General features: G+C 43.4%; 1 protein-coding gene across 5 annotated transcripts in view; it reads right to left on the bottom strand.

Annotated features, from left to right (window-relative positions):
- ppfibp1b (PPFIA binding protein 1b) overlaps nt 1-25697 on the bottom strand; it is a 290693-nt gene that overhangs the window by 12119 nt on the left and 252877 nt on the right. For all 5 annotated transcript variants that reach the window (XM_059978579.1, XM_059978581.1, XM_059978578.1 and 2 more), the window contains 6 exons: nt 23601-23712; nt 21358-21446; nt 8164-8286; nt 6621-6746; nt 5611-5799; nt 1579-1761 (listed from right to left, as the gene is read on the bottom strand). In XM_059978579.1, the coding sequence (XP_059834562.1) occupies nt 1579-1761; nt 5611-5799; nt 6621-6746; nt 8164-8286; nt 21358-21446; nt 23601-23712 (822 nt within the window). The remainder of the gene's footprint in view (nt 1-1578; nt 1762-5610; nt 5800-6620; nt 6747-8163; nt 8287-21357; nt 21447-23600; nt 23713-25697) is intronic.

The raw sequence follows: 25697 nt of genomic DNA, 5'->3' as shown, positions 1-25697 counted from the left end.
AAACAGGTGGAATGCAGAAGGACTTAGACAGATTAGGAGAATGGGCAAGAAAGTGGCAAATGAAATACATTGTTGGAAAATGCATGGTCATGCAATTTGGAAATAGAAATACTGAAAATGTGCGGACTATTTTCTAAACGGGGTAAATTTTCCAAAAATCTGAGATGCAATGGGACTTGGGAGAACACCCTTAAGGTTAACTTGCAGGTTGAGTTGGTGGTGAGGAAGGCAAATGCCACTTTAGCATTCATTTCAAGAGGTCTAGAATACAAGAGCAGGGATGTGATGCTGAGGCTTTATAAGGCACTGGTGAGGTCTCACCTTGAGTATTGTGAACAGTTTCGGGCTCCTCATCTTAGAAAATATGTGATGGCATTGGAGAGGGTTCAGAGGAGGTTCACAAGGATGATTCCAGGAATGAAAGGGTTATCATATGAGGAACGTTTGATGGCTCTGTGTCTGTACTCGCTGGAATTCAGTAGGATGGGGTGGGGGAGGGGGGTGGAATCTCATTGAAACCTTTTGAATGTTGAAAGGCCTAGACAGAGTAGATGTGGAAAGGATGTTTCCCATGGTGGGAGAGTCTAGGACAAGAGGGCACAGCCTCAGGATAGAGGGACGCCCTTTCAAAACAGAAGTGGAGAAATTTCTTTAGACAAAATGTGGTGAATTTGTTGCCACATGCAGCTGTGGAGGCCAGGTCGCTGGGTGTATTTAAGGCAGAGATTGGTAGGTTCTTGATTGGACACGGCATCAAAGGTTACGAGGAGAAGGCCGGGAACTGGGGTTGAGGAGGAGATAGAAAAAAAACGATCTCCATGATTGAATGGCAGAGCAGACTTGATGGGCCAGATGGCTTAATTCTGCTCCTAGGTCTTATGGTCCTATAACTTTATCATTGAACTGTTCTCAGAACCTATGGATTCACTTTCAAGGACTCTTCATCTCATGTTCTCGATATTTACAGTACTGCTTATTTATTTATAATCATTATTTTGCTTTTTTCCTTTTGCACTTGCAGTTTGTTGTCTCTTGCACAATGGTTGTTTATCAATCATGTGTGTGGCTTTTCATTGATTCTATCATGTTTCTTTGCATTTACCGCGAATACCCACGTGTAATCATGTTTTTATTTAATAAGTTTTGTATTACCTAATGTTACTTTCTTCGACAAAATACAAAAATATTTAACATTTTATTTTTTTTGAAAATGAATGTTTTGAAATCTAAAATTTGCTCTTGTTACTGCCATTAATGCAGATGGCATAAACATCTAAAACAATTTGTATATTTAAAAAAATCAAGAGTGCCTGAAACTTACGCACAGAACTGTATATACTTTAATAAAAAAAATTACTTTGAACATTTGAAGGGACTGTTACCTTACTTGCATTTGTATAAACACTGAGAAGACTGCACAGGATAACTGCCCAGCAACTGATAACCAGTGAGAACCTGGTGCCTTGCTGCTGTGTATTGTGCACGGGTACAACTAAAGCCCAGGTCAACACTGTTCACAAGACTTTTCGGAAGGTTCAAAAGGTAATAACACAGTATACCTGGCTCGGTCAATGTTACCTGCTCAAGCTTGTCCAGGTCCTCCTCATTGTATAGTCTCAGCTCCATCCCTCGAACCTGCTTGCTTCCTTTTTTGAAGCCACTTCCTGGTGGGAGCCCCAATTCCATCGGACAGATGTACTCTTCCTCATCCTGCTTCCGCTTCCTCAGGCTCCCAAAGTTGCTGAACACTAGCTTCTTGGGCTGAGAGAGATTAACAGCCAAAATCCAGCAACAACCACAGGAGAAGAGCATTGATTAATAATTTGCAAATGTAATGTTGGCATTCATTTTGAGAGGACTAGAATATAAAAACAAGGATGTAATGCTGACACTTTATAAAGAATTGGTCAGTGCACAGAGTATTGTGAGCACTTTTGCGCCCCTTATCTGAGAGAAGATCAGAGAGGGTTCAAAGTAGGTCATGAAAATGATTCTGGGGATGACAGAGTTAACATATGAGCTTGTACACCTTGAAATTTAGATATATGGGAGGTGGGGGAGTCTCATTGAAACCTATAGAATATTGAAAGAATACAGTATAGAGTGGGTGTAAAGAGGAAATTTCCTATAGTGGGGGAGCCTAAGACCAGAGGGCACCATCTCAGAACAGAGGGATATCCCAGAAGAACACAGATAAGGAGGAACTTCTTTAGATAGATTGTGGTTACTCTGTGGAATTCATTGCCACAGACAGCTGTGGAAGCTAAATCCTTTCTTATATTTAAAGTGGAAGCTGATAGGTTTTTGATTAATCCAGACATCCTAGTTCCGGGGAGAAGGCAGGAGAATGAGGTTGAGAGGTTTAATAAATAAGCAATGATGGAAATGGTCGAGCACACTCAATGGGCCAAATGGCCTAATTCTGCTGGTATGTCTTATGGTCTTCTAGTTGTTGGAACAAAGATAGACAAGAGGCCAGCTCACAGAGGTTTTCCCATTAGGAGGACTTCGACAGAGCAGAACATTTCCTACTGACCTTCATCAGTAATGTGGAGGTGAGTTATAATCACCCCCCCACCACTTAAATCTTTTGTCAAGAGGAAACATCTTCCATTTAGTTATCAGAATCCAGAATAATCTAAGTTTCCCGGCAACCGTTTCACACTGTGAAGGCACACGGCATACATGCCTTCACAGGTCAAAGTGCAGGCTGTAGAAGTTGGGATGTTATGTTTGAACTTCACAAAACAACGGCTAGGTGGCACTTGTGTGCAGTTCAGGTAGGCTATAGTTTTACGGGAAAGGGGACAAAGGATATTCACCAGAGTATTACCTGGACTACATTGTGGGAAGAGATTGGATTGGCTGACTTGTTTCATTGAAGAAGAGGCTGAGGGACAACCTGATAGAGCTAAATAAAATTTTGGGAGGCACAGAAAGAGCAGATAGAATATTTTTCCCATGGTAGGGGAATCAAAGACAAAAGGGTACAAGTTTAATGTGCACAGGATTGGTAAAAGCGAGAGGGTTGTTCATTCAGCCAGCATCATCATGGGGATTTGCTTCTGCAGCATCGAGGACACGTTCAAAAGGTGATGCCTCAGAAAGACAGCAGCTGTCATGAAGAACCCCTATCACCCAGGACATGCCATCTTCTCACTGCTACCATCATGGTGGTGGCACATGAGCCTGAATGCACACACACAACGTTTCAGGAACAGCTTCTTCCCCTCCACCATCAGACTTCTGAACGGATAGTGAATCCATGAACACACCTCACTATTTTCTTCCTCTTTTTGCACTACTTATTTAAATTAAATTTTTAATATATATACTTCCTATTTTAATTTAGTATTTATTATTATGTACAGCTGCAAAACAATATATTTCACGATATGTGTCAGTAATATCAAAATTGATTCATGAGATGGAGTTGTAAAGGGGATCAGAGGGAAAAGTTTTTCTTTAAAACACACAAGGAGTGGTTGATATCTGGATCTCCCTGACAGTGGTGGTGATGGAACTAGATTATTCAAACAAGAGGACATGATTTGAGAGTTAGGGGGCAAAAGTTTAAGGGTAACACGAGGGGGAATTTCTTTACTCAGAGAGTGGTAGCTGTGTGGAATGAGCTTCCAGTAGAAGTGGTAGAGATAGGTTCAGTATTGTCATTTAAAGTAAAATTGGATAGGTATATGGACAGGAAAGGAATGAAGGGTTATGGGCTGAGTGCGGGTCAGTGGGACTAGGTGAGTGTAAGCATCGGCACGGACTAGAAGGGCCAAGATAGCCTGTTTCTGGGCCATTGTTATATAATTATATTAAACCACTACTTTTAAGAGACATTGTAAGGCAAGGCATAGAAGGATACAGGCAAATGGAACTGCTGTAATTGGGTAAAAAGGCTAGCATGGATGTGATGGGCTGGTTCAATGCTTTACTTAACTATATAAAGTGTCCTTCCTCTGAATCAACAGAGCACTTGATCATTACCCTTCCTCCTCTACACCTTCCACTTGTTTTTCAAAAGGACCATGTTAGAAGCAGGGTTAACATAGAAGACATTCAACTTGATCCATCAAGTCTGCTCTGCTATTCCATCATGGCTGATTTATTTTCTCTTTCACTCCCATCCTTCTGTCTTCTCCCTGTTACCTTCGACATCTTACTAATTAAAGATCAACCTCCACTTTAAACTTACCCTATGACTTGGCCTCCACTGCCATCTGTGACAATGAATTCCACAGGCCCCCCATCACCAGGCTACAGAAATTCCTCATCTCTGTTCTAAGGGGATGTTCCTCCATTCTGAGGCTGTGCCCGCTGGTCCTAAACTCTCGCACTCTAGGAAACATCATCTTCATGTCCATTCTATCTGGGCTTTCAAGATTTGGTTATTTCAATATTCAATTATCTCCTTTTATTATTTAAGGAACAAAGGCATAGACCATTTTTGAAACGGGGAAAAAAACTCAAAACTCAGAGCTGCAAAGGAACTTGGGAGTCCTCGTGCAGGATTCCCCAAGGTTAACTTGCAGGTTGAGTCAGTGGTAAGGAAGGCAAATGTTAACATTTATTTCAAGAGGACTAGAATGTAAGAGCAAGGATGTAATGCTGACGTTTTATAAGGCTTTGGTCACACTGCTTTTGGAGTATTGAGAGAATTTTTGGGCCTCTTATCTAAGAAAGTATGTACTAGCATTGGAGAGGGTCCTCAGGAGGTTCACTGAAATGATCCCAGGAATGAAACATAAGGAGTGTCTGATCAACACACACAAAATGCTGGAGGAACTCAGCAGGCTAAGCAGCATCTATGGAAAAGAGTGTATTCTTTTCCATAGATACTGCCTGGCTTGCTGAGTTCCTCCAGCATTTTGTGTATGTGTTGCTCGGATTTCCAGCATCTGCAGATTTTCTCTTATTTGGGAGTATTTGTCCATTCTAGACCTGTACTTGGAGTTTAGAAGAATGAGGGGTTGGGGGGGGGGGGGGGGAAGATCCTCACTGAGACCTTTTGAATATCAAAAGGTCTAGACAGATTAGATGCAGAGAGGATGTTTCCTATAGTGGAGGAATCTTGAATCAGAATCAAGGGGTGCGCATTTAGAATAGAGCTGAGGAGGAATTTCTTTAGCCAGAGGGTAGTGAATCTAAGGAATTCATTGGTACAGGCAGTTGGGGCGGCCAAGTCATTGGCTATATTTAAAGTGGAGGTTGATAGGTTCTTGATTAGTCAGGGTGTCAAAGTTATAGGGATAAGGGACGAGAATGGGGTTGAGAGAGGTAATAAATCAGCCACAATAGGCCAAATAGCCTAATTCTGCCATTACCTTATGGTTTTATTGTTTAATTATAAGTGCATTTGGAAAAGTGTACAATACACAAAAAGGATGCTACACTATTGAAGGGTAACTGACTGTTCCTGAGCCTACAACAGAGAGAAATAGGCTTTAAAACGCTAAAGGACTCTTACACAAAGAGAACACTATGCTGCCCGGTTTGTGCAGAGCGAATCCGGTGCTGACCAGTACACCAGCAGGTAAGAGGCAAATAAGAATGCTGTGCAATAGAATGGCAACGTGTACAACAAGTACGGATCATTGTGCTCACCTTAACCTTGGCAGTGGCTGTAAGAAGAGCATAGTCTGGGGATTCCACTGCCTCTCGCTTCTGGCGTTGAGCATCAGGACCAACCAGCAGATTGAAGTGCGTGGCCAAGTGTCGCCTGAGCAGCGTTTTATTGGGAGGGATGTTCAGCAGCATGGCCAGCGTTTCCACATTAAAGCGAGGTTCCAGTACCTGGAGGTGGAAGACCAGCCAATATTAGACCACAAGACCAGGAGAAGAATTAGGCCTTTCTGCCCATCAACTCTACTCCATTATGGCTAATTTACACCCTTTTCTCCTGCCTTCTCGCCATAACCTTTGATACCCTGACTAATCAAGAACCCATCAATCTCTGTTTGAAACACATTTCTAATGACTTGGCCTCCACAGCTGCCTGTGGCAATGAATTCCACAGATTCACCACCCACTGGCTAAAGAAATTCCTCCTCATTCCTGTCCTAATGGATGTCCCTCTATTCTGAGGCTGTGTCTTCTGCTCCTAGTCTCCCCCATTATAGGAAACATCTTTTCCACATCCACTTTATCAAGGCCTTTCAATATTCAATAGGTTTCAATGAGATCCCCCCTCATTCTTCTAAACTCCAGAAATTACAGACCCAGAGCCATCAAGTGCTCCTCATATATTAAAAGATAATCTAGAGGCTATCAGCCCCAAGCATAATGTGAATGAGTCCAGAGAAAATCCTGCACTCCCACCCCTTTCTGCTAGATTGTTGGTTTAATGCTGCTGCCAGACCGGACAGGGAGAGCAGCATCTGGGAATCTAAAGCTTGTTTAAATTAGCAGATTGATTTTAGAGTAGGTTAAAATATCTGCACAACATCACAAACTGTAGGGTCTGTAGAGTGCTGCACTGTTCTATGTTCTACACAAAGCAATTAACAGCCAACATCCAGAGGCAGAGCACATACAGTACATTTTAGTGAAGAAGTAGTCACTTTAATTTATAACATTAAATAACCAGCATCGATATCAGCTCTGTTTGGCCTTACCATCAATCCTCCATGCACTCCACTGCCTCTTAAGTTGGGAGCGTATTCTGCCAGATCGGCCGAGCGAAGCCACTCCATCACCCGGTGGTTGGTCCACCGTGATACCTCTGCTGGGCTGATGTTATTCTGGGAGAGAAAATGCTTTTAGGCATGCTTCAAACTCCACTTTTTGGCTACACATATTAAAAACAAACTCCTAAACTGCGCGCTTCTCTTTCTAGGCCCTGTGTGTCACTGACATTTATTGGCCCAGCCCGAGGGGCTCTTGGGTTGTAAACTCAGCCCATCATGGGCACCAGCCTCTGCAGCATCAAGAACATCTTCAAAAAGACATTAAAGACCACCACCACCCAGGACATGCCCTCTTCTCATTGCCACCATGAAGGTGGTGGTACAGGAGCCCAAAGACACACACTCAAATGTTTCTTCCCCTTCACCAGATTTCTGAATGGACAATGAACTCATGAACACAATCCATTTCTTTTGCACTCTTCTTGCACTACTTATTTCTTTTTTAAATAGATTTCTTATTGTAATTTATGGTACATTTTATGTATTGCACTGACTACTGCCAGAAAATAACAAATTTCATGACATCTTTCAGTGGTACATCCACCATGGACTGTACCAAGCCCAGCTGTGAGAGGAGGAGGTTTGGGTAGGGGGCTACAGAAACTCTAAAGACCCTCATCCCTGGGAGAGCAAGGATCCACCAAGACAATGGATTACATCTGGGAACACTTGAAAGAGTGGTCCAGGACGGAGGATGTTGGCAAGCTGCTGACAACAGCTTAATCCGCAGTAGGGATGATGTGCTTAAAAGGAAGAATACCACACGAGATAATAAACCTGATTCAAATTGTGACAAAGTGGGAGTGAACGTGAACAGGGAGGGAATGGAGGGAGACAGAGCATGTGCAAGCAGCTGTGATTGGTTTAATTTAGCATTGTGGGCCAATGCTGTACTGTACATGTTCATTTCAGTCCTTCTGGTGAAGGTGTTTGTAGTGCTGTTGGGGAAGAGTTTTAGGATTTAGAACTAGTGACAGACTCAGATTCGCAGAGCTGTGTAGCACTGAAAGAGGCCCTTGGCCGAGCTCACCCATGCTGACTGCAATCCCTATTCATGCTAATCCTATTCACCCTCTCTGTTTAGGTACCCCTCCACAATGAAGGAACAACCATATATTTCCAAGTCAAATTGGGGTGCAATTTGGAGGTGGTGGTATTCCTCCGTGCTGTCAGCCCCGTCTTTCTTAAGGTTGAATGAGGTGCCCATTGTGGTCTTCTCTACAGTAGATGTGTCCTTGAGGGTTTGGGGAGCGAAGGGACGAGCTATGAGTGAGGTACCAGTTGTCATCTGCTCTTTGGTGGATGGCATGGAGTTGTTGATGCTGCACTGGATCAGGTGGTTGGGAGGGCTCCATTGCATTCCTGACTTGTGCCTTGTAGATCTAGATGGAAGAGGTCCCACCAAGTTGCACACCATTCTGATGTAGAGAAACAAGGCCTGAAGAGCGACCCCTTGTGAAGCTGCCCCTACCTCATCAGATGGCCGCCTCCGCAGACAATTAGCTTCAAAGTTATTTATTCGGAGAACTTGGATGGCTCGCTTGATGCTGAGGTGATGGAGAACACTCCCGACTTTCATTGAAAGCAGATCGTCCTGGAAAACAGCAAACCAGGAGAGAAAGTAGTAAACCCAAGGACCAGAAACAGTACAACACACTAAATATAAATAACCATGGTACGAAAAACCATATCACAATCTGCATTCAACACAAACCATGCAAGACACGGTAGCGTAGTGGTTACACCTTGCTTTACAGAACTCGTGAGAGGAGTTCAATTCCCGCCGCTGTCTGTAAGAAGTTTGTAGATTCTCCCCATGAACGCATGGGTTTCTTCCCACATTCTAAAGACATACCAGTTAGGGTCAGTAAGCTGTGGGTATGCTGTATAGGTGCTGGAGGCTTGGCAACACAATGGTTCCTCCAGCACATCCTTGAACTGTGTTGGTCATTCACACCAGTGACGGTAGCGTGTGTTTTGATGTACATGTGATAAATAAAGCAAATCCTAACTATTCTCAGACTAACTACAAGGGCTAATCTGTGCATGAATCTGCAGATCTGGTTATTGGAATTACTGACATTTTTGACACAAGAAAAATCTGCAGATGCTGGAAATCCAAGCAACACACACACGCAAAATTTTGGAGGATCTCAGCAGGCTAAGCAGCATCTATGGAAAAGAGTAAACAGTCGATGTTTCTGGCCAAGAACCTTCATTAGGACTGGGGGAGAAAAAGAGAAGACAGAGCAAGAAGTGAGGGTGGTGGGTCATCTACTGTATTCTGCACTTCCAGTGTGGTCTGATAGATAGATAGATAATTTATTCATCCCCAAGGGGAAATTCAACATTTTTCCAGTGTCCCATACACTTATTGTAGCAAAACTAATTACATACAGTATTTAACTCAGTATAAATATGATATGCATCTAAAATCACCCTCCCAAAAAGCATTAATAAATAGCTTTTAAAAAGTTCTTGAATAGTTTACTAAAGTGCATTGAGTGGTAACTTAAGCTCTGTCCTAACCCCGGCACTTAACATGTCTTGCCCCTGGAGGTTGAATTGTAGAACCTAATGGCGTTGGGGAGTAATGATCTCTTCATCCTGTCTGAGGAGCATTGCATTGACAGCAACCTGCCGCTGAAGCTGCTTCTCTGTCTCTGGATAGTGCTGTGCAGAGGATGTTCAGGGTTTTCCATGATTGACCATAGCCTACTCAGCGCCCTCCGCTCTGCCACCGATGTCATACTCTCCAGTTCTGTGCCCACTACAGAGCCCACCTTCCTTACCAGCTTATTAAGACGTGAGGCGTCCCTCTTCTTAATGCTGCCTCCCCAGCACGCCACCACAAAGAAGAGGGCGCTCTCCACAACTGACCGATAGAACATCTTCAGCATCTCACCGCTGTAGATCGTCTGCTGTAGATCAGTGAGACCTACACTCCAACTGCCAGAAAAAGTGGGATCTCCCAGTGGCCACCCATTTCAATTCTACTTCCCATTCCAACATGTCAGTCTAAGGCCTCCTCTACTGCCACAATGAGGCCACACTCAGGATGGAGGAGCAATACCTTGTATTCCACCTGGGTAGCCTGCAACCTGATGTCTTGGGCTTCCGGTAATTGCACCACCCCACCCCACTCCACCAATCCCCATTCTCTTTTCCCTTTCTTACCTTATCTTCTTGCCTGCCCATCACTTCCCTCTGCTGTTCCTCTCCTATCCTTTTCTTCCATGGTCTTCTATCCTCTCCTATCAGATTCCCCCTTCTCCAGCCCTGTATCTCTTTCACCTATCAATTTCCCAGCTCTTTACTTCACCTTCCCCCCCCCCCCCCCACCCCCCGGCTTCACCCATCACCCACCACCTTGCATTTCTTCCTCCCTCCCCCACCTTGCTCTCACTTTCTTTTCCCCAGTCCTGATGAAGAGTTTCAGCCCGAAAAGATGACACTTCACTCTTTTCCATAGATGCTGCCAGCATTTCATGTGTTGCTAACATTTCTGAATACGATGTTGCAAATTTGTTTATATTGAACACAAAATCTAAAGCCAATTCTTGGACTTAACACCTTAATTTTTTATAATTTTATCTAGAGATACAACATGGTAACAAGCCCTTCTGGCACAATGATACAGTGATGCCGAATTTACACACATGTGACCAATTAACCTACTAACCCTCATGTCTAGAATGGAGGAGGAAGTTGGAGCATCCTAAGGTCATGGCAAGAACATACAAACGTACAGTGTCATCATTCCATCAAAGCCTTGCCTGGCTGCTCAGATACACCTCAAAGACTTGGCTACATTACGAACCTTTAAAATGTTGCTGTTATTTCAAGAGAAAGGCAAATAAAAAGATAATAAATTCAACACTTACCAATACAAATAAATAATTTCAAATTAAGGTTAAAAATATTTAGTTAGATCGACTGATATTTAATTTCCTTTGTGAAACACCATATACTAATGAGCAGCTGATGACTGGATTCAGACGAACACAGCAAAATATCCCCAACATTCACTTGACAAGGTTTCAGGAGCCTGACAAGAGCAGTGAGCGCGGATGCTCTCTGCAGTAGTCGCCTGTTCTAGGATGAACCCAAGCTCCAAAGTACGTACACCATATACAGCCTTTAGATTCATCTTCTTGCAGGCAGCCACAAAACAAATAAATACTACAGAATTCATGAAAATCCTCATACAACAAACACTGTCAAACAATTAAAAAAAGGTAAACAAGTAACACAGAACATGAGCCACAGAGACCCTAAAAGTGAGTCCACAGCCACGAAGCCAATTCAGCGCTGGGTAGAGAGCTGAATGTTGCTTCGTCTTTCACCCACAGCCTCAATGCTTTAACCTTTTTAATCTGGCGCAGTGCTTAAATGCTGGTATGTTTTCCGATCTTGGACTGGGGCCCCACTGTTCCAATCCGCCTCAAATATGTTCCAGCAATGGCTACTGCATTCGTACCTGCAATCTCAAGAATCCAGTTTGTCGAGTCCTTTAGGACACCGTAAAAATGACAGGTCATACAGATGGTTTAAAAGCACAACTCCCACAAAGAAATTAAATGTGGATACAACAGGGTCTATTAAGAGCCTCTTAGACAGGTACATGGAGCTTAGAAAGACAACTATGCGCTAGGGAAATTTTAAGCAGTTTCTAGAGTAAGTTACATGGTCAGCACAACACTGTGGGCCGAAGGGCCTGTAACATGATGCAGCAGATTGCAGTGATCATAGTCCAGAGAAAGTATATTTAGTTGAATTGTTCACTTCAAATGGGTAGCATTTGGAAACTGTGGCTGTAGCTCTAGACAAGTGCATAATAAGGCCAACAGCTTTGCTCTCTCAAACCAGCACATCAAAATAGCATTAAAAAAAGCACAGAATAATAAATGGATGGATAGCATTGTACAGAATCAGACTTAATTCCAGTTTTATTTCAGATAATGTGAATTTCACCCGGAAAGTGTGCCGACACTTGCAGGCCGTCCACAGCACACCCTAGAGTATCCCCGTTCTGATCACAAATTATGCATTTCTCTAGACGTTTCTATGTACATCTGATAAATAAACTTGAATCTTGAACTTAAAGATCTTTGCCTGAAAATTGCATGTCTGGCTTTTTAAAACCTGAATAGTTTAATAAAAGTCATTTAAATTGTCTGTTTCCCATGTTCTCACAAGAAAGAACTTATGAGCATTTGGAGCAACATAGTCTGCTTAGGGATAGTCAGCAAGGCTTTATCAAGGGCAGGTCGTGCCTTACGAGCCTAACTGAATTCTTTGAGGATGTAACCAAACACATTGATGAAGGTAGAGCAGCAGATGTAGTGTATATGGATTTCAGCAAGGCATTTGATAAGGTTCAAGCAAGGCTCATTCAGAAGATAATGAGGCATGAGACTCAAGGAGACCTTGTTTTGTGGATCTAGAACTGGCTTGCCCACAGAAGGCATAAGATAGTTGTAGATGGTTCGCATTCTGCATGGAGGTCAGTGACCAGTAGTGTTCCACAGGGAAGCAGTCAACGGATGCTGCCCGACCTGCTTAATTCATCCAGCTTTTGTACGTCTTGATTTGACCACAGCATCTGCAGTGTACTTTGTGTTCCACAGAGATCTGTTCTGGGACCTCTCCTCTGTGATTTTTATAATGGATGAAGAAGTAGAAGGGTGGGTTAGTAAGTCTGCTGATGACAGAAAGGATGGGGGAAGTTGTGGATAGTCTGGAGGGCTGTCAGAGCTTACAGTGGGATATCAATAGGATGTAGAACTGTTCTGAGAAGTTGTAGATGGAGTTCAACCCAGATATGTGTGAAGTGTTCATTTTGGTAGGCCAAATTGAAGACATAGTATTAATGGCAAGCCTCTTGGCAGTGTGGAGGATCAGAGAGATCTTGGAATCCGTGTCCATAGGACACTCAAAGGTGCTGCACAGGTTAACATAATAAAGCATATGGTGTGTTGGCCTTCATCAACCTTGGGATTGAGTTCAAGAGCTGTGAGGTTATGTACTCCCACTTGGAGAACTGTGTTCAGTTCTGGTCATTTCACTAAGTATGTGGGTACTATAAAGATAATGCAGAGGAGATTTGTAAGGATGTTGCCTGGATTGAAGAGTGTGCCTTATGCAAATAGGTTGAGTGAACTTGGCCTTTTCTCCTGGAGTGACGGAGGATGAGAGGTGACCCGATAGAGGTGTAAAAGATGATGAGAGGCATTGACTGTGGATAGCCAGATGCTTTCTCTCTAGGGCTGAAATCGCTAACACAAGGGGGCATAGTTTTAAGGTGCTTGGAAGTAGGTACAAGGGTGATGCAAGAGCTAAGTTTTTCTAAAGAGTGTGGTGGGTGGTGGAATGCACTGCCAGCAGCGGTGGTGGAAGTGGATACAATAGGGTCTTTTAAGACACTCTTAGGTAGGTACACAGAGCTTTGAAAAATAGAGGGCTATGCTGCAGGGAAATTCCAGGCAGTTTCAACAGTAGGTTACAAGGTCAGCACTACATTGTGGACCAAAGAGCCTGTAACGTGCTATAGATTTCTAAGTTCTATAATTTACTGCACCAGTGACCCAGGTTCAATTCCCTCTGCCATCCAGGAGAACTTAGTACGTTTTCCTCATGACTGCAAAATTTTCCCCCAGTGCTCTAACTTCCTCTCATATTCCAAAGGTGTCCAAGTTAGCGAGTAGTAGGCACACCACGTTGGCTCCAGAAGCATAGACAATTGTGGGCTGGCTCGGAACATTCCTTGGAATGTACCGTTTGTTGGTGCAATGAGACATTTCAGAATCAGAACTGATTTCTCTGTATGTTTCAATGTGATATACATGTGACAAAGAAAGCTGATCTTTAAGGAACACCAAAGGGTTCAACTAATGCTGGAAATCCAGAGAAACACACAAAAATGCTGCAGTAATTCAGGTCAGACAGCATCCATGGAGAGGAACAGTTGACGTTATGGGCAGAAACCCTTCAGGGTCTTCAATTTTTAATAAGCTTGACTAAAGTACAACATAGTTACTGGAAACAGCCCAGAACTTGGCACAGTGAAGTATCTCAACAAGGAACTGCCAACAGCCCAAACACTAATTTTGGAGGCAAGAGATTTACTATTTTATTAAAAACTCTCAGCCAGTATTTGTTACCCTTCCCTCATTGTCCTCGAGGTGGCGATGATGTGCCACATTATGGAACAGTTATTCAACTGAAAGGCAAACAACGTCACTGTAACACAGGTCAGATCAGGCCAGGATGGTACATTCCTCTTCCTAAAGGACACTACTGAACTACATGGGGATTTAAATTAAAACCTGTAGTTCAGTGGTTGCCATGAGAAGGCAACAGACCACACTGGTGTACAATTCCACCCATCTTCATCCAGACTGTAAAATGTTTTATTTTTATTTAGAGATATAGTACTGTAATAGGCCCTTCCAACCCATGAGCATAAGACATGAGAAAATAGGACCTATCAAGTGTGACAGTGGAAAAATGAGTATGGAACCTGAGGAGATAGTGAGGGATTTAATGAATACTTTGCTTCACTATTCACTATGGAAAAGGATTTTGGCAATTGTAGGGACGACTTACAGCGGACTGAAAAGTTTGAGCATGTAGATATTAAGGAAGAGCATGTGCTGGAGCTTTTGGAAAGCATCAAGTTGCCGGGACTAGACGAGATGTAGCCCAGACTACCGTGGGAGGCGAGGGAGAAGATTGCTGAGCCTCTGGCATGACCTTTGCATCATCAATGGGGATGGAAGAGGTTCCGGAGGATCGGAGGGTTGAGGATGTTGTTCCCTTATTCAAGAAAGGGACTAGAAATGGCCCAGTAAATTATAGACCAGTGAGTCTTACTTCAGTGATTGGTAATGATCAGCCATGATCACAGTGAATGGTGGTGCTGGCTAGAAGGGCCAAAAGGCCTACTCCTGCACCTACTGTCTATCGTCTATGTTGATGGAGAAATTCCTGAGAGGCAAGATTTTTGAACATTTGGAGAGGTATAATATGATTAAGAAAAGTCAGCATGGCTTTGTCATGGGCATGTCGTGCCTTATGAGCCTAACTGAATTTTTTGAGGATGTGACTAACACATTGATGAAGGAAGAGCAGTGGATGTAGTGTATCTGGATTTCAGCAAGGCATTTGATAAGGTACCCCATTCAAGGCTTATAGAGAAAGTAAGGTGGCATGGATCCAAAGGGACATTGCTTTGTGGAACCAGAACTGGCTTGCCCACAGAAGGCAAAGAGTGGTTGTAGATGGGTCATATTCTACATGGAGGTCGGTCATTAGTGGAGTGCCTCAGGGATCTGTTCTGGGACCCTTACTCTTCGTGATTTTTATAAATGACCTTGATGAGGAAGTGAAGGGATGGGTTAGTAAGTTTGCTGATGACACAAAGGTTGGAGGTGTCATGGATAGTGTGAAGGGGTGTCAGTGGTTACAGAGGGACATTGATAGGATGCCAAACTGGGCTGAGAAGTGGCAAATGGAGTTCAACCCAGATAAGTGTGAAGTGGTTCATTTTGGTAGGTCAAATATGATGGCAGAATATAGTATTAATGGTAAGACTCTTGGCAGTGTGGAGGATCAGAGGGATCTTGGGGTCCTAGTCCATAGGACGCTCATAGCAGCTGTGCAGGTTGACTCTGTGGTTAAGAAGGCGTACGGTGTATTGGCCTTCATCAATCGTGGAATTGAATTTAGGAGCCGAGAGGTATTGTTGCAGCTATATAGGATGCAAGTCAGACCCCACTTGGGGTACTGTGCTCAGTTCTGGTTGCCTCACTACAGGAAGGATGTGGAAGCCAAAGAGAGGGTGCAGAGGAGATTTACAAGGATGTTGCCTGGATTGGGGAGCATGCCTTATGAGAATAGGTTGAGTGAACTTGGCCTTTTCTCCTTGGAGCAATGGAGGATGAGATGTGACCTGATAGAGGTGTATAAGATGATGAGAGGCATTGATCGTGTGGATAGTCAAGAGGCTTTTTCCCACGGTTGAAATGGTTGCCACAAGAGGACGCGGGTTTAAGGTGCTGGGGAGTAGGTACAGAGGTGATGTCAGGGGTAAAATTTTTACTCAGAGAATGGTGAGTGAGTGGAATGGGCTGCCGGCAACTGTGGTGGAGGCGGATTCAATAGGGTCTTTTAAGAGATTTTTTAGGTAGGTATACGGAGCTTAGAAAAATAGAGAGCTACAGGTATGCCTAATAATTTCTAAGGTAGGGACAACTTTGTGGGCTGAAGAGCCTGTATTGTGTTGTAGGTTTTCTACACTTCTATGAGTCTGCTCTGTTATTCAATCATAGCAGGTTCTTTTATCCCCTCCTCAGCCCCACTCCACAGCCTTCTCCCCAGAACCTTTGTCATGTACAATCAATCAAGCTCTGCCTTAAATACATCCAATGACCAGTCCTCCGCAGCTGCCTGTGGTAATAAATTCCACAAATTCACCACGCTCTCACTAAAGAAATTTCACTGCGTCTCTGTTTTAAATGAAAGCCCCTCTATCCTGAAGCTATGCCCTCGTCCTAGGCTCCGGGAAAAGCGCAGCAGAAGTCCCTTCGGGACTTGGCCCCTGCGGGAAATGGCAAGGCTACTGCCGGGGGGCTGTAACACTCGAGGCCGGAGTAATAAACATTCTTTCCACATCTTCTCTGTCTAGGTCTTTCAACATTTGAAAGGTTTCAATCAGATCCCTCCTCATCCTTCTCAGTTCCAGCAAGTACAGACCCAGTGCCAAAGCTTCCTCGTGTGATAACCCTTTTATTCCCGGAATCATCCTTGTGAACTTCCTCTGAACTCTTCAATGTTAGCAGTTCTCTTCTTAGATGAGGAGCCCAAAACCGTTCACAATACTCAAAGAGAGGCCTCACCAGTGCCTTATAAAGCCTCAGCATCACATCCTTGCTTTTGTATTCTAGACCATTTGAAATGAATGCTAACATGGCATTTGCCTTCCTCACCAACTCAACCTGCAAGTTAACCTTCAGGGACTCCCAAGTCCCTTTGCATCTCAGATTTCTGGATTTTTTTCTGCATTTAGAAAATAGTCCACATATTTATTTCTACTACCAAAGTGCATGACCATGCATTTTCCATCATTGTATTGCATTTGCTACTTTCTTGCTCATTCTCCTAATCTGTCTGAATCCTTCAGGTTTCCTCAACACTACCTGCCCCGCCCCCAACCAATCTTCGTATCATCTACAAACTTGGCAACAAAGCCATCAATTCCATCATCTAAATCATTTATATACAGCATAAAAAGAAGTGGTTCCAACACTGACCCTTGCAGAACACCACTAGTCACTGGCAGCCAACCAGAAAAGAATCCTTGTATTCCCACTTGCTGCCTCCTATCAATCAGCCAATGATCCAACCATGCCTGTAACTTTCCTGTAATCCCATCTTGGTGGTAAGCAGCCTCACATATGGCACCTTGTCAAGGGCCTTCTGAAAGTTCAAATATATAACATCCACTGTATTTCCTTTATCTATCCTACTTGTAATCTCCTCAAAGAATTCCAACAGGTATGTCAGGCAAGATTTTCCCTTAGGAAAGCCATGCTGACTTCGTCCTACCTTGTCCTGTGTCACCAAGTACTCCATAACCTCATACTTAACAATTGACTCCTACATCTACCAAACCACTGAGGTCAGGCTAACTGGTCTATAATTTCCTTTCTGCTGCCTTCCTCCTTTCTTAAAGAGTGGAGTGATATTTGCAATTTTCCAGACCTTTGGCACCATGCCATAATCACAATGATTTCTGAAAGATTATTAATAATACCTCCACAATCGCTACCACTACCTCTTTTAGAATCCTTGGGTGCAGTTCATTTGGTCTGGGTAACTTATGTACTGAAGGTCTTTCAGCATTCTCTGAGGATAGTGGTATTGACACGACATCCAGAGCCACGTTAATCAGGCATCAGCTGCCTTTGGGAGACTTCGGCGTAGAGTCTTTCAGAACAGGAGCCTTTGTCCCTCCATAAAGGTCGCTGTATACCAAGCCGTCTGTGTCACCATCCTCCTTTATGGCTGTGAAGCTTGGGTAACCTACAGCCGTCACATCAAGTCCTTGGAGCACTTCCACATAAGCTGCCTTCAGCGCATCCTGGGAGTTACTTGGTGTGAGCGGGTGCCTCACACTGAAATACCTGTAAAGACCAACTGCAGAAGTATTGAGGCCATGATCACCCAGCGTCAGTTGCAGTGGCTGGGGCACGTGATAAGGATGCCCCCATGTCGGCTATCCCGCAGAGTGTTATACAGCCAGCTACATCATGGTTGACGCTCAGCTGGAGGGCCGAAGAAGCACTATAAGGATCAGATGAAGAATGCTTTCAGGAAGTGCAAGCTCAGACCCAGGGAAATGGAGGATGTTGCTGCTGACCATAACACTTGGCGACAGCTGTGTAGGGACGGGGTTCGTATTCTGGAGATGGAAAGAACAACCAGAAGAGAGCCAGAAGAACTGCAGCCATGGTTGCCATCACTACCACATATACATGCCCCACCTGCAATAGAACTTGTGGGCCCAGGATACATCTGTATAGTCAAAGATCTCACCGTTAGAGTGGATGTTGTCATCGGATTCCGATGGACAACCGAAGGTCTTTCAGCTTTTTGATCACCTTCTCCCTTGTAATAGTAACTGCAGTCACTTCTCTTCCCTCACACCCTTCAACATCTGGAACACTGCTTGTGTCTTCCATAGAGAAGACAGATAAAAAATACTTCAGTTGAAAAATTCTCAAATACCACCAATTCACCACTCTCTGGCTAAAGAAACTGCTCATCTTCATTCTAAAAAGACACCCTGTTATTCTAAGGCTGTGTCTTCTGGTCTTTGAGGAAATGTCCTCTCCACGTCCAGTCTATCGAGGCTTTTCTACATTCAATACGTTTCAATGAGGTCATCTCTCATTCTTCTGAATTCCAGTGAGTATAGCCCCTCAAATAATTCTTCATATGACAAACCTTTCAATCCTGGAATAATTTTCGTGAATCTCCTTTGAACTCTTTCCAATGTCAATATATCCTTTCTAAGACAAGAGGCCCAAAACTGCTCACAATACAAGTGAGGCCTTACCAGTGCTTTATAAATTCTCAAGATTATGTGTTCTTAAATTGAAATACTTTGTTGGGTTTGCTCTCTCCATGCGGACAAGTAGATCGAGGGCTAGTGAACCCTCGGAGTTTAAGGTTCAAAGCAAATTATCAGTGTACATAAATGTCACCATATACCATAAGATTCATTTTCTTGCAGGCATTCATAGTAAATACAAAGATACACCTCAGAATGAAAACTGTACACAAAACAGACAAAAAACAAACTGTGCAAATACAGAAAGATAAAACAAAATATTAATAATAAGCAAACAGATCCACACGGTAGGATTATTCAGAAAGTCAGAAGGCATAGGATCCAAGGAAGTTTGGCCAGGTGGATTCAGAATTGGCTTGCCTGCAGAAAGCAGAGGGTCATGGTGGAGGGAGTACATTTGGATTGGAGGGTTGTGATGAGTGGTGTCCCACAAGGATCGGTTCTGGGACCTCTACTTTTCTTAATTTTTATTAACGACCTGGATGTGGGGGTAGAAGGGTGGGTTGGCAAGTTTGCAAATGACACAAAGGTTGGTGGTGTTGTGGATAGTGTAGAGGATTGTCAAAGATTGCAGAGAGACATTGATAGGATGCAGAAGTGGGCTGAGAAGTGGCAGATGGAGTTCAACCCGGAGAAGTGTGAGGTGGTACACTTTGGAAGGACAAACTCCAAGGCAGAGTACAAAGTAAATGGCAGGATACTTGGTAGTGTGGAGGAGCAGGGGGATCTGGGGGTACATGTTCACAGGTCCCTGAAAGTTGCCTTACAGGTAGATATGGTAGTTAAGAAAGCTTATGGGATGTTAGCTTTCATAAGTCGAGGGATAGAGTTTAAGAGTGGCAAGGTAATGATGCAGCTCTATAAAACTCTAGTTAGGTCACACTAGTTGGAGTACTCTAGTACTCTAGTACACTAGTACTCTAGTTGGAGTACTGTGTCCAGTTCTGGTTGCCTCAGTATAGGAAGGATGGGGAAGCATTGGAAAGGGTACAGTGGTGATTTACCAGGATGCTGCCTGGTTTAGAGAGTATGGATTATGATCAGAGATTAAGGGAGCTAGGGCTTTACTCTTTGGAGAGAAGGAGGATGAGAGGAGGTATACAAGACATTAAGAGGAATAGATAGAGTGGACAGCCAGCGCCTGGGCACCACTGCTCAATACAAGAGGACATGGCTTTAAGGTAAGGGGTGGGAAGTTCAAGGGGGATACTAGAAGAAGGTTTTTTACTCAGAGAATGGTTGGTGCGTGGAATGCACTGCCTGAATCAGTGGTGGAGGCAGATAAATCAGTGAAATTTAAGAGACTACTAGACAGGTATATGAAGGAATTTAAGGTGGGGAGTTAAATGGGAGGCAGGGTTTAAGGGTCGGTACAACATAGTGGGCCGAAGGGCTTGCACTGTGCTGTACTAATCTATGTTCTGATAGATATTGAGAACATGAGATAGAGTCCTTGAACTTGAATTCATTAGTTGTGGGAACAGTTCAGTGTTGGGGTGAGTGACATTGAGAAGTTATCCCCTCTGATTCAGGAGTCTGATAGTCAAGTGGTAATAAATGTCCCTGAACTTGGTTGTGTGAGTTCCAAGGCTCCAGTGCCTTCTTCCTGATGGCAGCAGCAAGGAGAGAGCATGGCCTGGATGGTGGGGGTCCTTGATAATGTATGTTGCTTTTCTACGTGCTCTGTGTAGATGTGCTCAGTGGTTGGGAGGGTTTTACCTGTGATGGACTGTGCCATATCCACTACTTTTTGTAGGATTTTCCATTCAAGGGCACTGGTGTTTCCATACCAGGCCATGATGCAACCAGTTAATATACTCTGCATCGCACATCTACAGAAGTTCATCAAACTTTTAGGTGTCATGCTGAATCTCCACAAACTTCTAAGTGCTTTCTTTCTAATGGATGTGGAAGCCAGCACTACAGCTTTTATGAAGCAGGTAGGCAAGGGCAGCTTGGAACCTGAAAACCAGTACTCTATTTGGATGTGCTCAATGGTAGGGAGGGCATTACCCTGTTAACCACGGTTTGCTGGGCCTAGAGTTCTTGTCCTCATCCAAGGTCTGGAAATCTAGGCCCAGCAGCCGATGCCCTAAGTCTGAATCTCTGCGAGCCCACTGGGGAAGTTGGAGGGCCCAGTGTCTGTGGGTTCAAGATGTTGGAGGACTGTGTACGTGTGCAGGTGGGAGGAAGGAATGGGACTTGTTGTGCTGCTGTTGTGCTCTGTCTTGTTCTACCAAGTATGGTGAGTATGCTATATCGGCACCAGGATGTGTGGCAACACTTGCAGGCTGCCCCCTACACATCCTTGGTTATTTTAGTTGTTAACACAAGCGACACAGATCACTACGTTTAGATGTTTATGTGATAAATAAATCTGAATCTACGCAGAACTATTCTTTTAAGAAACTTGATTATCTATTTGCAGCCAATGTAAAGAATTATGGTTGCAAATGTACTTGAAATGATCTAAATTACACTTTTAATGGTAGCATTACAGCTTGTATTTAAAACCAAGATTTTGCTTACCACAGTCATGTAGTGAAGCATTCGACCATCTACTCTTCCCTCATCAAACTGGGTTTTGTACTGGGGTAATCCAATATCGTCCAGCCACCCTGAAACAGATAAATTATCATTACTCACCAGACATTCAGCAGGTTAGGCAGCATCTATGGAGAGGAATAAACAGTCATCATTTTGTGCCAAGACCCTTCAGGACTGGTAACTATTTATGCACATTTTATTCCATATCTGTACTTCTAATTTTATATCTTATATAAATCTTTAATCTGTGATTGTTCAATGAGGCTGTTGCATTTCGCAACCTGACTTGTACACCACAACAAATTCTTAACATATGTAAATGTATCTGGTGAATAAAGTTGATCCCTGATAGGAAGGGGGCAGAAGCCAGATCAGAAGGTGGGGGTGTAAGGGAAGATGCAAGGAGGGAGGGGGTAGAAGTTACCTCATGCAACCTGGTTAGAGGCTACCCAGACGGAATGTGAAGTGTTGTTCCTCCCTCCAACCTGAGTTTGACCTCATATCAGCAGTAGAGGTGGCTATAAACAGGTTTGTCAGAACAGAAATGGGAGGTTGAGTCGAAATGGGGGAACACCAGGAGATCTTGCCTTTTGTGGTGGACAGAGCAAAGGTGCTCGATGAAGCGGTCTCCCAATCTGCACTGGGTCACACGAGGAGCACTGGATACAGTAGATGGCCCCAACAGACTTGCAGGTGAAGTGTTGCCTCACCTGGAAGGACTGCTTAGGATCCTGAATGGTGGTGAAGGACATGAATGGACAGGTGCAGCCAGGAGAGATAGAGGAATAGTAGACAAGGAAGTCACAAAAGCAGCAATCCCTAAAGAAAGTGGAGGGAGGTGGTAAGGGAAAGATGTGCTTTGAGGCAAGTGCTGGAGATTGTTTTCCTTGGGCAGAAATGGCCGATACTAGGGGACATGATTTTAAGGTGAATGGAGGAAAGTATATTGGGTGGGAGTGGGGGTTGGGGGAGGGGAATGTCAGAAGCTTTTTTTTAAAAAAAAGGGGAGGTGGGTACATGGAACGTCCTGCCAGAGATGACAGTAGAAGCATATACATTAGTGGCATTTAAAAACCCATTGGATAGGCAGATGGATGATAGAAAAATGGAGAGTTATTTGGGAAGTAAGAGATTGATCTTGGTGTAGGTCAAAAGGTCAGCACAAAAGCATGGGCCCAAGAGCTTGTACAGAATCAGGCTTATTAGGGTTAGGCTTATTATCACCGGCACGTGAAATTTGTTAACTTAGCAGCACGTCAACATAATACATAATACAGAAGAAAAAAACCAGACTAAAATAATAATGATAAATAAGTAAATTAATTACAGCATAAGCATATTGAACAAATTAAAAATCGTGCAAAAAAACAGTAATACTATATATTAAAAAAAAGTGAGGTGGTGTCCAAGGGCCCAGTGCTCACCCAGGAATCGGATGGCAGAGGGGAAGAAGCTGTTCCTGAATTGCTGAGTGTTTATTTTCGGGCCTTTGTACCTGCTACCTGATGGTAACAGTGAGAAAAGAGCATGCCCTAGGTGCTGGAGGTCATTAACAATGGACGCTGACTTTCTGAGATATTGCTCTTTGAAGATGTCCTGGGCACTCTGTAGGCCAGCACTCAAGATAGAGCTGACTAAATCTACAACCCCCTGGAGCTTCTTTTGGTCCTGTACAGTGTGGTAAAGTTCAATGTTCTATAAAGCAGTTTATAGTTCATTCACTTAGTCATAGACAAGAGATTTTACAGACATTGGAAATTTTGAATGACAAACACAGAATGCTGGAAGAAGTCAGCAAGTCAGGTAGCATCAGTGCAGGGGAGTAATGTCAATGTTCCGGGTCTGATGAAGGGCCTCAGCCTGAAATGTCAACTGTTACTCCCCTCTACAGATGCTGCCTGACCTGCTGTGTTCCTCTAGCATTTTGCACTTTTCATTCATACACCAAGTACTTTGAAAGGAAACAACGTTGTCATTAATAGGGATTTCTTACTGCCCTCCTCTCTCTCTCACATTCCAATCGATTCCCGTGGTTTGAAATGCTTTGAGACAGAGAGTCAGTTAAACAGTTTCTCTTTGATATTAGTTCTGCCAGTGACCACTCCCTGCCCACGCTGACCCACGAACAACAGGATATGTCCCAGTGTAATAAATAAATGTCAGTCAGAATTGTTGAGCTGTTATTTTCTACGTGCAAAAAGGGTGAGAAAGATCATCATACTCACTTGTGACCCAATTGTAATCCAGTTTCCCCTTGTTATCTTCTTCTTCAGAGCCAAATGCCTGCAGAGCTAGCTGCAGCTTCTTTCTATGCAGAGGGTGCTTGATGCCAAGTTCCTGTGCAAAGAAACTGGTTAAAGAATGCACTGATTCTTCAAAAATGTGTTATCTTTTGCCAACTCTTTGCTGTAACAGGCAGAGAATTAGTACAGCCTACAGTAACATAGCCTAGAGTACTGCTTGGAAAGTAGAGCCTGTGGATACCAATTCTTCTCAGGACAAAGTAAAAGGTCTGTAGAAACAAAGAACAAGCAATTGAACTAGGTGCAGACCCTTAGTTGTAGACTAGAAATGAAGAGCCATTATCTAGCCAACAATGAGGCTGCTGACACAATCTCTGCTTATCACTGCCATAAGCTGTCAGTGGGGGACCACTTTATTGAGCAAATCAACACAGGGAGTTTGACAATAAGACCATAAGCCAGAGGAGCAGAACTTGGTCCATCACATCTGCTCTGCCATTTCATCATGACTGATCCAACTTTCCTCTCAGCCCCAGTCTTTTGCCTTTTCCCCTGTATCCCTTCATACGCTGACCAATGAAGAATATATAAATATTTGCCTTACATATACAGAAAGTCTTGGTCTCCACAGCTGCCAGTAGCAGAGAATTTCACAGATTCACCATTCTCTGGCTAAAGAAATTCCTCCACAACTCTGTTTTAAAAAAGACTTTATTCTGAGGCCTCTGGTCTTGACTCTCCCACATAGGAAACATCCTCTTCACATCCACTCCATCAAGGCCTTTCACCATTTGATAGGTTTCAATGAGGTCAGCCCTAATCTTTCTGAATTCTTGAGAATACAGGCCCAAAGCCATCAAACACTGTTCATATGACAAGCCATTCAATCCTGGAATCATTTTTGTGAACCTCCTTTGAATCTTCTCCAGTTTCAGGACATCCTTTCTAAGATAAGGGGCCCAAATCTGGCCAGAAAACTCCAAGTCAGGCCTCCCCAGACCTTTATAAAGTTCCAACCTTACATCCATACTTTTATATTCCAGTCCTCTTGAAATGAATGCTAACATTGCATTTGCCTTTCTCACCACAGACTCAACCTGCAAACTAACCTTTAAGGATTTCTACACAAGGACTCTCAAGCACCCTTTGCATCTCAGTTTTTTTGTATTTTCTCTCAATTTAGAAAATAGTCAACCTTTTCATTTCTATACACTCCCAACACTGTATTCCAGCTGTCATTTCTTTGCCCATTCTCCTAATCTGTCCAAGTCCTTCTGTAACACCTCTACTTCCTCAAAACCACTTACCCTCCACCTATCTTCATATCGCCTGCAAACTTTGCAACAAAGCCATTAATTCCATCATACAAATTGACGTACAATGTAAAATGAACCAGTCCTAACAGACACTTGTGCAACACCACTAGACAGAAAAAGGCTCTCTTTATTTCCACTCTTTGCTTCCTGCCAATCAGCCATTGCTTTATCCATGCTAGAATCTTTCCTAAGATACCATGGGCTCATAGATTTTTAAACAGCCTCATATTGGGCACCTTGTCAAAGGCCTTGTGAAAATCCAAGTAAACATCAACTGATTCTTTGCCTGTCTTGCATTTTATTTCTTCCGAAAAATTCCAGAAGATTTGACAGGCAAGAGTTTCCCTTGAAAAAACCATACTGAATACAGCCCATTGTATTATGTGCCTCCAACTACCCAGAGAGCTCATCCTTAATATTCAACTCCAACATCTTCCAAACCACTATGGTCAGACTTACTGGCCTATAGTTTCCTTTTCTCTGCCTTCTTAAAGAGTAAAGTGACATTTGCAATTTTCCAGTCTCCCGGAACCATTCCAGAACCTAGTGATACTTGAAAGATCATTACTAATGCCTCCAACAATCTCTTTAGCCGCCTCTTTCAGAACTCTGGGGTACACACCATCACATCCAGGTGCCTTATCTACCTTCAGACCTTTCAGTTCCCCAAGAACCTTCTTTCTGGTAATGGTAACTTCACACACCTCATGCCTCTGACACCTGGAGTTTCCACCATACTGTTAATGTCTTCCATAGTGAAGAC

Source organism: Hypanus sabinus, chromosome 8, assembly GCF_030144855.1.
Source record: "Hypanus sabinus isolate sHypSab1 chromosome 8, sHypSab1.hap1, whole genome shotgun sequence".
In the NCBI taxonomy this organism is placed as follows: domain Eukaryota; kingdom Metazoa; phylum Chordata; class Chondrichthyes; order Myliobatiformes; family Dasyatidae; genus Hypanus; species Hypanus sabinus.
The sequence above is the reverse complement of the archived record's forward strand: the minus strand, read 5'-3'. Positions and strand labels throughout refer to the sequence as shown.